The sequence below is a fragment of the Rosa chinensis genome, chromosome 4 (genome assembly GCF_002994745.2).
Source record: "Rosa chinensis cultivar Old Blush chromosome 4, RchiOBHm-V2, whole genome shotgun sequence".
Taxonomy (NCBI): domain Eukaryota; kingdom Viridiplantae; phylum Streptophyta; class Magnoliopsida; order Rosales; family Rosaceae; genus Rosa; species Rosa chinensis.
Genome location: NC_037091.1, coordinates 36,679,461 through 36,690,843, shown reverse-complemented (window position 1 = coordinate 36,690,843; position 11,383 = coordinate 36,679,461). Strand labels below are relative to the sequence as shown.

At 36.1% G+C, this 11,383-nt stretch overlaps 1 protein-coding gene across 1 annotated transcript; it reads left to right on the top strand.

The window, feature by feature from the left end:
* The first annotated feature begins 2,044 nt into the window (after positions 1-2,044).
* On the top strand, positions 2,045-4,845 carry LOC112199212. Its single transcript, XM_024340257.1, has 2 exons — positions 2,045-2,057; positions 4,418-4,845. The coding sequence occupies exons 1-2, from the start codon at positions 2,045-2,047 to the stop codon at positions 4,843-4,845; spliced, it is 441 nt and encodes a 146-aa protein (XP_024196025.1).
* Positions 4,846-11,383: the final 6,538 nt, after the last annotated feature.

The following is an 11,383-nucleotide window of genomic DNA, read 5'->3' as shown; positions in this document are numbered from 1 at the left end:
ATTTTTGGTTGAAGGTAACAGACTGATAAAAGAAAAAATAGTAATAGTAATAATTCATAGCTAGTAAAAAAGGGAACGTTTATGATTCGGCAAAGAAATGTACGTATATTATTCGGTTAATTTGATCTAACGATTATGGTAAAAAAAACTCAATTAAGTGAGATGACGTTGCCGGTAAGTTTGCCTCCAAAATTTTGATCAAGAGTCTAGTTTGGACTGATTTAATTTTTGGTTGAAGGTAACAGACTGATAAAAGAAAAAATAGTAATAGTAATAATTCATAGCTAGTAAAAAAAGGGAACGTGTATGATTCGGCAAAGAAATGTACGTATATTATTCGGTTAATTTGATCTAATGATTATGGTAAAAAAAAACTCAATACGGCAAATTTATAACTTTGAACTATATGTGTATAAGTAAAAAAGGGATTCAAAAATACGGATATATAATACACTATTTTTGTAGAAAAATAACTAATAAGCACCAGTAAACTAATACTTAGACAACAAGAACAAGTTAAAGTTGATATCCAACAACACATATGGTTCTTTAAAAAAAAAAAAACACATATGGTTGAAAATAAGTCTTTATCATATCTGATGCAATGACAACTCCAGTCTTTATAAGAAATTCAAGTCTAGTTTGAAGAGTTAACAATTCCAAGAATGAAATTCTGATCAAGCTTTAATGCTTTATCTTTTTATATTGTTGTACTTTGTAGTGCATAAGAACTCTAATAGTCATGAGTCCATCAGCAATTAAATACAGTTTGAATCTTCCAAATTCCAGTTAATCTTGGGGAATCTTCCAAATTGCTTTAAAGATTTAAGTCTTTAATGTTTAATTTTTTCTTTTCTTTTCAACTTCCTATATTTTTGGTCTGTATAAAACGTATATGCATTGACTTGATACACATTTACACAAGCGTACGTATCATTGTCAAGATAGGGAAATATTATGCCCAAAGTTTATTGTACCACGAGGATTAGTGGCTAACCCACAATCATTGGGTAATCGGAAATAAAGACACTTAGCAAACAAAGAAAATAAATAAATATGTTAATCTAAGGCACAAAGCCTTAGCAATGCTCGACTTTGATTTTCACCAAAGCCTAATCAAAACTAAGAACGTAGTGGTGGATATGCACAAATGAGTGGAAGAGATCAATATTTGGGAGATGATTTCAACTTAATAAAAAGATAATGAATGTAAAGCAATAAAAATAAAAATGAAATGTAAACAATAAAAATGAGAATGTTGGGTGCTAGGGACGTTCCTTCACCCAAATCTCATGTGTCGGAAGCTAATCTAATATAGATGCAAATTTCCTACTTTGGCAGTAGTCGTATCCAAGGCGGTTCAAGGCTCAAGGACCGAAATTCCATTTCATGGTATTCCTACTCCGGTTCAAAGGTCGTAGGAACTCACTTGGTATGAATTAGAGCTGGTTCAAGGGTCACTAATTCACATCAAGAGGCGCAGAGATCGAGGAATTAGACTACTAAGCGACCCGCCCGCGCAATCATGCAACGGGTGTAAATCACCATGCTTATAACCCCTCGAATACGAAATTGAAGGTTTCTAGCTTAGGAATTAGTGGGGGGTCAAGCCTCTAACTCCGTCCTAGACATGCTCAAAATACACACCCTAGAGTTGACTAGCCTCCTAGACATGCATTTTAACCCAACAAAAATATATATAAGCATCCATCATATGAAATTGCGTCATTACATTAAATTAAACATCTTTTATACAAAATTTGGGTTAGGGACACAACCCTAAACCCCAACAAGGAAATTACTCACAACCCATAATTATGAACATCAAAGATACAAAATTCAAAGGGAAAAGAGTAAAGAAGTGTAGGAGAAAACAAGGATAGTCACAAATAGCTATGAAGCTAGCATGACTAGCCTTGAATTACAACCCCACAAAATACTCAAATCTTGAACCTTGTAGAGAGTGAGCCCCTTGATAGATCCTTGAAGCTTTGTGTGAGTAGTCCTTCAAATCTCAAAACAAAATAGAAAGAAAAGAGAAAAAATGGAGAGGAGAGGTAAGTGAGAGCAGCCCAAGGCTGCCCCCAAGTGTGCGGCACTGTAGAAGGGTTTCTACCCTGGGCGAGGAGTATAGGAGTATATATATGTGGCTGGGCTGTGTGGTCTACGAGCTAAAGAAATAGATAAGCTCTACATGTACACTTAATTGGTGGGCCAAAAGCAAAACAAAATCTGCGCGTGAGCAAGTGTGATAAATATCTGGGAACCTTCAGTTCGTGAAAGGAAGAAGAGGTAAGGATTTGATGATTAGTTGAATAAGGGCCACGTACTATTACAGCAAGTTCACCCGTTGGGTCACCGGGTCACTTACTATTCACTACTTTTTAGTGTATATTTTCATTCTCTGGGTCACGAAATACACTGTGCTCGTGACCCAGGGCACGAAATACACTATACTCGTGACGCAGATGGTGAAATTAACACTAAAAAACAGTGAATAGTGGGTGACCTGGTTACCCAACGGGTGAACTTGCTCTTAGCATTTGGCAAGTGAATGAAAAGGAAAAATTGCCACGTGTCATCAAGTGAGCAATTAATCAATGGGTAATCAACCCATAATTTCATTGTGTGCTGCACGTTTTGTGTCTTGGTTAATTAACCAATTAAGCTTAATTAAGTAATTAAGCTTAATTAAGTAATTAACATATCCACAATTTTGTCATTTTGTCGAAAACTCAAATCTTCACCATTTTCGCGTCATTCTTTTCTCGTTTTTGCAACTCTACTTATTTCCTACAAAATAAATAAAAGTAGATTAATTACATAATAATTAACTCAAGGATTAGCTTAGTTCTAGTATTTTAGATATAATTACCCGCATAAAAATGCGTATAATCATGCATATAATACATGTATAAAAAGGTCGAACTTAATAATACGTGAAAGAAATTGAGTCTACACTTTCAATACTCTGTACTAAAGTTATTTTCATTTATACGCGTATAGTACATGTATTAACTATGGTAATAAATTAATATTAATAAAATATAAAATACAAGACTGTTTCGTTTAAAAAAAAAATACTAAATCTAATATTTTCATCGTTTTGCTCCTCATTTTTCAGAGGAGAAGTTTTCGATTTCGAAGAAGAGAGAACCGTTGGTGTCCCAATGTTCCGTCCAGCGACACGTCTTCTGGACGTTGTCGTCGGACTAGTAGATTTAGTGTTTCAGTCCCCCGGTGAAGGTCCGCAGTGGAGTTTAGGCAGGGACGAGATCGATCGTTGGTGCTATTATCCCAATTTGCAACCGTCGAGCCCAAGGAAGAGTCTGCAACCGCCGAGGTGGAGGAAGCCTGGGGGAGGCCGGAATGGTCAATCAAGGTGGCGCTCCGGCTATATCTTGAAATCAAGGACGAATCAGCAACAGGTGTTGATGGTTACTAGATCTGGTATTAATGGTTTTCCAGCAACAGTCCAGGTCCACTGTCATGGCACTTGCCTCAATCTGGCATGGTGGTTTGATGATTGCACTACCGCCAATTAGATTGGGCAAGATTGACAAATATTGGGCAACTTGGGTTGTGGGCTTACCATGGATTATGGGCCTATTTCCACTCTTTGGGCCTCTGCTGGTGGGATTATATTATGTTTTATGTAGATTTATTAATATGTTTCAAGTTTAGGTGTATCTTATTTACAATAAATCCCTACCAACTCTTGGTAAGGTAATGTGGACTCGATAACAGGCTGCATACTCAGTATGCATTGTCTGCCGTAGTGAGGGAGCAGATCATGAAATTGGTGCAACCTCCTAGTGGTAGGATGAAACGTCGTGTTGGCGGATTTATTTTTGATCGTCAACATATTGGGAAAGCTACTTTATTGATTTTATGGCATTGCTTTAACTTTCTGATATGCCACCATTCTTGTAAAGAAAATGGAGTAGTCAATATGACACTCTTTGCTACATGGTGCATGTTCGAATACATTGCAGTAGTGATGACTCCTGTTATTATTCAGGAGGTCTTCTTGAGGTTTATTGTAATATGAGGTTTAGGCTTTATGTCCCCTCCTTTGTATTCATCTGTTTCATCAGTGAAGGTCTAAGGGTAGTCGCACTAGTCCTTATTTAAAAAAAAATAAAAAAAATAAAAGACTGTGTTGTTTGAAAACTCAATACGGCATCGTCTGGATGGTGTTAAACGAACTTTTTGTTTGTGCCCTAAGTTTCAATTGAGCTTTACTCTTCCGCTTTGCTCTGCTCGCATCGATGCCCGCAACTGACTTCCCGGCCTCAAATTAGGTACCGTGTTCCAAATTCAGTCGCTAATTTCTATATTTCAATCATATGATGGGTGATAAAATTTGTTGGATTTCCACTCTATATTTCAATCTTGTTCCACCTCCATGCCCCAGATTCTTTGCACCTCGGAATCCACGTCACTGATTTCCACTCCAATACATGGGAGGCTGTTCGGTTGGTTAGTCAGCTGGATGATATGCAAGACAACATTGGAGTAAGAGGCACTTGGTCGGAGTTCATAGACTATCTTGTAAATTCCATAAAATCTAAAGATACAAAACTTGTTTTGGAGGGACCTTCAAACTCAGATGGTGCTATAGCTGCAAAGTTAGTTGCTCAGAAGGCTAAAGGAATGCCTAAAATTTCCATTGCTATAACAAAGCTTGTGGGCTCGACTGCTATTGAGGCTATTGCAAATCTCTCTCTTCATCTCTTCAAAGAGTTCAAAAGAATCAACGAGTCTTATGTTGAAGAACATGAGCAGTCTATACAATTGTCTAAAGTGGTATCAGCGGAAAAGGAAAGAAATGACAGCATCTAGAGCCAACTCGAGTTGTATACTAAGAGGCAAAAGATACAAAGGATCAGTTCTTCGAACATTAATGGTGCACAAAACTCTCCAAAAAAACAAGCCACTTGAGATACAAAATCAACAAAAGTTGTCAATCGGGTCGTGCTTGCATACCGCAAGGCAAAAGTACGTGGTGCTATTCTGTAGGATATCGAAGATGAAACTTAGTAAAAGCTTGTCATTGACTTTTTTTTTTATTTACTTGTCATCAACTCTTTTCTCTCTTTTTTGGGTACAAAGCTTGTCATCGCCTCTGATGTAAAGTAGGATTATAAGTTTAAGTGTAAAGTTTTTTACGTATTGAGTATACTTGATATATCTTGCGATTAGATTGATATAAAACACGTCTAGATTTTTTTGAGTTTCATTTGCTACAAGTAGTACCCTCAAGTTTTACATGTATATCCATACAATTGAGTCCAAATCCTACTTGGTAGACATTTTACGAATGAAAGATGGACTTTGGTTTTGTTTTTGCGGAAAGCAAATTTAAGGAGTGTGCCTTCCTTCTGTAAATAGGTTGAAGCCTTATCGGGTTTGGCTGTTTGGATTTACCTTCAATGGCCTTGATCTGTTATATGCAGGTTTGCTGTCATTGTGCACTGAAGCTTTTACATCTTTGTGCCTAACCAAATGGTTTCAAAATTAAATGGACTTCTAGTGAGATTTCGTTTCTGTTTGACAATTCACCCTGGTTTAATTGATGTGGATTCATTATGACGCAGGAAGCATAAACACGATAGTAAGAGGCTCCGTCAAGCATTGAAAGCCACATGAGATGAACTAGAATCCACTAGCAATTATGGGCACAACCGTAAGGAACATAGAGAAACCTCTCTAATATTTTGTTTTTTATTTTTATTGATAACTTGAATGAAAATTACAATATAAGAGGTGCCTTATATAGGGCACATAGCATAAACCTAATACAATTAGAAAACAAAAATAACAATTTATTATAGACTAAAACTAGGAAACCTAATTAAACCTCATTAAATAAAAATCGTAAATAGAATCCTAGATACTAAACAATATTAGGCAATCCCAACCAAGATTTTGCTTGAGAATCCCGATATATCCAAAAGAGTAATTGTTGGTTAATTCCATCATTAAGAAACCTAATTGAATCTCGACCAATTACCAATATTCAAATCATTCTTCTTAATCATGTTTCTTTCCACGCACCTCAAGATGGTCATTCTTGATGATCTTCCTTCCAGTTTTGATTTTAATTTTGTGCGACTCCCACCTAAATAAATGTCACTATACCAATTTTGTTATCAGACAATGGCAGAAAACCGTTGTGTGATTTGAAGACCCACCGTTGTAGAGTGAGCCGTTGTCTGATGAAAAATCAAACAACGGTGGAACACAGTTGTGTGATAAAAACACAGACAACAGGTATGTGTTATAACCGTTGTGTGATAGCTCGGCAGATGCCCAGAGCAGCTGCGCAACAGTTGAGGGGCGTCTTCAGACAACAGTGCCAGTTTGCAACCGTTGTATGTTAAGCATGTCAGACAACATTTTTTTATTTTGTCTGTTGTCTGATTACTCTTCAAACTTCAGTTCTTAGACTATATCTGTTGTGTGATTAACTTTAGGACAACAGGGTTTAATTGCTTCTGTTGTGTGATTAACTTGTAGGACAACAGAGTTCAATTAATTCTGTTGTCTGAGTGTAAATCAGAAGACACTGATTCGTTAAAAACCGATGTGTGATATGATTGATTACAATGTATTTTTGTCCCATTTTTGTTACCTGATCATTGTGTGATTAGAATTAGGCAAAATTAATGCTCCATTATTACGTAAATAATGGTACGTCTAGATCGTTGATCAATTGGAAAGAAAACACATTGCAAATGCTCAAATGAGTAATCAAACCTATTCCATATATCTCTTAATGTTAAAAGCATTTCCCAAAAGCTGATACAACTACGTAAAACATGCCACATATAGAGTTTGTGCAGGAACTTGGTTTCAATAGCCAACATATTGATACAAACTCTTGTCTTCCCACTATTCCAGGAACTTAATCTGTGCAACCATGGTGTCAAACCTTTAAAGTTGAAGCGAGTGGTTTGCAATTTCTGTCCAAATGTCCAACCAAAGACACCTCAGCCAAAAAAGCCAGTCCAGAACCTATATACAAACAAATAAGCTTTAGAAAGTTGAAATTACTCTCTATCCATCTGAACACAACCTTTTGCATGCCATCCAAAAGTGCATATATCCAATTGTTATGCTTATGATTTAAATATTGAAAGTTGCAAGTCAAGTTGTCCAAATAGAAGTCATATACATCTCTGAGTTGTATATTAGTCATTTGGTACACTCTTAATATGATTTGATTGATACATGCTAATATATACCAACCAATGTTACTTACAAACTTCAAATCGATATAGTGATCATTTATGTATGAAACAAAAGTGAAATGCATGAGTATATCGATGAGATTCGATATGATTCGTAAAGCTGATAACTAATTGATATATACTACCACCAGAAATTCTCCGAATCAGATAAAGTTGATAACTAATCTCTACATCAGTAATCCATAGGTAATACCTGCATCTCTCTTCTCCTCTATTCATCTATAATCTCAGTCCGGTGAAACGGATATTGTTTAGTATTATAGTCAGCATTAGGTTTAGTAAGTCAAGCTGGTCAAGTAGGGAGAGAAAAAAAAAAAAGCGAAGCAAGATAACTGCATAAAGGGCCTTAGTAATTTCCTGAACAAAATAAGAAAGAAAGCTAAATGGCCAAATACTCTAAAGAATGAAACTTATACAATGACATTATTACATATCTTCTGTCCATCTGCACATTCAGTTGCTTCTTTAATCAAAATGGTATTCTGTAGTCTAATTAATCTTGCCTCATTCTAGCAACAAAAATTAAACTCATACATCTGTCGGCCTCATTCACCACTTTATACAATTTGGTGAATGTAACCAAAGGTGAGGGACAACATAGTATTGATGGAGGTCTTCCAAACCAAATGAAGGATAAGAAATAACATGAATTATAGCTTGACAATGCCATCCTCAAATCTCAGTTTTGATAGTGCTATATTTGTTCTTTTTGTCTCATCTTATTTTCAATGGTACAGTTTGGAAGGACTCTATGAATCCTTAGGGATCTAGCTCGTTACTACTCCTCTACTTTATGTTCATTATGATACCTACCATTACTAGTTTACTACTGTCCTGTAACTCCAAGTCAAGGGCTTGTGGGCACATGCCATGGTTGAAGGGAATTAGGAAAAGCTTGAATTTTTGAACTTGACCCTCAACTGAATGCAAAATGTTAATTTTGATCTTTTGTATTACATCTGATGAAAAAGCTTAGAAAATAGCCTGCAAAAGGAAAAAGGGAGAGCATGGTACCTGAATAGAATCTGAAGGTTCCAAACTCGATCAAGCAAATTTTTTAACAGCAGCGAGACTTTCAACTTCATCTGCATATCATCATACATTTATAGTCAAGCCAGATGAAAAAAAAAAAATCACAGTAACAGTAAATTTCACCAATCAAAACAACTATCAGATCACTAGCAGATTAGTTTACAAAGAGCACGTGGTCCAAATCCAACTTTAGTTTACAAAGAGCAGTCATATTCAGTGATAGTGTCGACTACATACCAGCTTGCCATTTTCAGAGTATCATTTGCTGAATAGAGAATGTGCATTAATTTGAAGCAATTGGGACTGTAGGTATCTGTAAATCATAAAACCATGAGTCGGGCATTCTACAAATATACAAACACATGACTTAATGGAGAGAAAAGTGATACATCCACGAACCTGGAGTTAAATCAGATGGATAGTTTTTGAGCTAATGCTTTACATAAAGCGGTTTTTCTAGTCCCTGGAGTTCCATGTAAAAGAACAATGCTGCAAAGTCATAAAACAAATCACATAGGTAATTAGAATTTCTTAGCAAAAAAGATGAGAAATGAAAAACATTATGAACATAATACAAAATGACAGCATCAGGAAGCAAAAGAAATTCCAATATTGTTTTTTCCAGTAACTTATTTATAGACATCTAGCTAACTTTAGACCAAGAAATATATAGCTTTTCAATGACTTTGCTATGAATGATTCAACCATTCTGCAATTTCAAATAGACATTCTGCAGTTTGAGATTTCTGCACCATATGCATCAACTGACTAATTTATTCTCGGCTCAAATATGCACCATATGCATATAACACAAACTCCTTATGCAAATAAGCAAACTCAAAAGGATTCAAACCAAAAATATGAAGACCAAGGAAAAAAAACAGACAACATAAAAAGCAACTCGCCGAAATAGGCAAGGAAGAGCCAATTTATGCATGCAGGGGGAACAACAACTCGGATAGCAGCAACAGCAGTAGAAAGAGAAAGAATAGCAAAACCAGAAACAAAATATAAAAAATAATTGATTAGACCTAAATTTAGCATAATCAAAACAAAAAAATACCATTCTCAATAGAAAATAAAACACAAACAACTCACCGAGATCAGCAAATAAAAAGGCCCCAGAAGCAAGAAAGAAGAGATTCTAGACAAAACACAAATCAAAGTGATATTATGAAACATTCTAAAACAGAAGAAGATATAATTTTAATTGAATTAACTCTAGGCCCAAAAGCAAAACTGAAGACGTTCTGCACCAAACGAAAATAATATTATGGGTCTACATATTGAGTATTGTAGAGCTGTCTCTATGGAAATTCAACCACCTTAACAATGAGTTCACCCTTTTGACATGACAGTAATCATGTCATAATTGTGTTTTATAATTCAAAAAAAAAAATTCAAATCAAATAACATTAAGAAAAACCCTTTTCCCTCTGTTAATATATGCAAAAGAATGGCTTGAACAGTAGAGCAGAATTAAATCACCAAGTGTTTAGGTAAAAATGTTTGAAATCCTCCATTTCCCAGTCTCCTACCCTTCCTTGTTTTCTACAGAAGCCAAAGAAACTTTTTAATTCTGCTCATTGGCATGTAAAAAATTGCTGAATTGAGTGACCATTCTGACATATAATAAACACCTATCCTTGCAAGTCCAACCTAAGTAACAGAATAACTTACCTCCCCATTTTCACACACACATCAACTTCCACAAAGTAATCACCTTTTTCTTGTCAACAATCAAAGATCAAATTGCCACAAAGTAATCATCTCGTTAACCCAGTTCCAATATTCAATGTATTGGAACTGCCATATTACATCACATGCATCAGTTAAAAACTCTGCCATATTACATCACATGCATCTTGAACAACAAAGTTGCCATTGTTATTTGTCAAGAAGCCATGCTGTATATTCTAGTTAAATTCTTGACCTTTTTGTTTCCACCAAGTGTAGAAAAATAGATCTATATCGATGAGATTCGTAAAACAGAAATTAGATTACTAAGGCTTATCAAACCAAGAGATTTGACGAAATTGAAAAAGAACAAAAATTGCCAATTATCGCTAGGAAGAACATGAAAAAGAATCATACCCAGAAATAAGCAGTGGGAGTTCTTGAAATTGTGCAATCTCACAGAGAGTTCACCTGGAACTAGCAATGGATATCGGGTATTCTTCTAAAAAACCCTAGATTCACCGTTGTTCTTGAGCAATCTTCTGCAAACCATCTTCCACCCCCGTTCTCGCCTTTTCGGGAGCCTTAATAATCAGCTCGTTTTTCTAGCAACTCGCCCAAATCTTGCCATCGGAGGATGACCAGCGGCGCTGCTTGTTCTTCATCAAGTTCCTGGCCCATGGCTGTGCGGTGTAAATCCGGCTAATTGTGGAGACGAGAGTTAGGTCAATGAAATTTGGGTTTTAGATTGAGGGTTCGACCAATAGAGATTTGGTTGATTTCGGGGAATCTAAGATTGGGGTTTCCCTATTTGGGATTTCAGAATGAAAGAGAGAGGAAGACTATGATTTCTGGGTAAAGAAGAGAGTTGGATGAAGAAGTGAGCGAGAGAACACTAAGAGTGAGATAGGGAGAGGAGCAATCTGAAAAGAGAGAGAGAGAGAGAGAGAGTAGAACGTGAGAGTTCAACGATGAGGAGGACATAGATTTCACGAGAGAGATGGAGAGCTGTGAGTGTTGGGCGTCCTGAGAGAAGAGATCGAGAGGTTATGAAAAATAGCCAAGCAACTTTGTTTAAATGTGCCCTCAATTGTCTAAGGCATTAAGCAATAGCTTTTTTTTTTTTTTTTTTTTTAAGTTACTCAGACAACGTATAGATACATTTACGTTGTCTGAATTGCTACATAGCTGAGGGAACAAAAGATGAAAATTTCCCGCTTGTGCAATTAAAATGCCAGTTTTGGCGCTCACGTTAGGCATTTCTGATTCACACAACAGAAATAGTTCATTATGTTGTAGGAAGTTGCAAGCATGACAAACCATTGAAGCCAAATTTGCTTGTTTTGAGGGGGAATGAATGTCATTTTGGAGACTTCTCCAAATTCTGCCACTTACTTGCACAACGGCACATTAAAAAC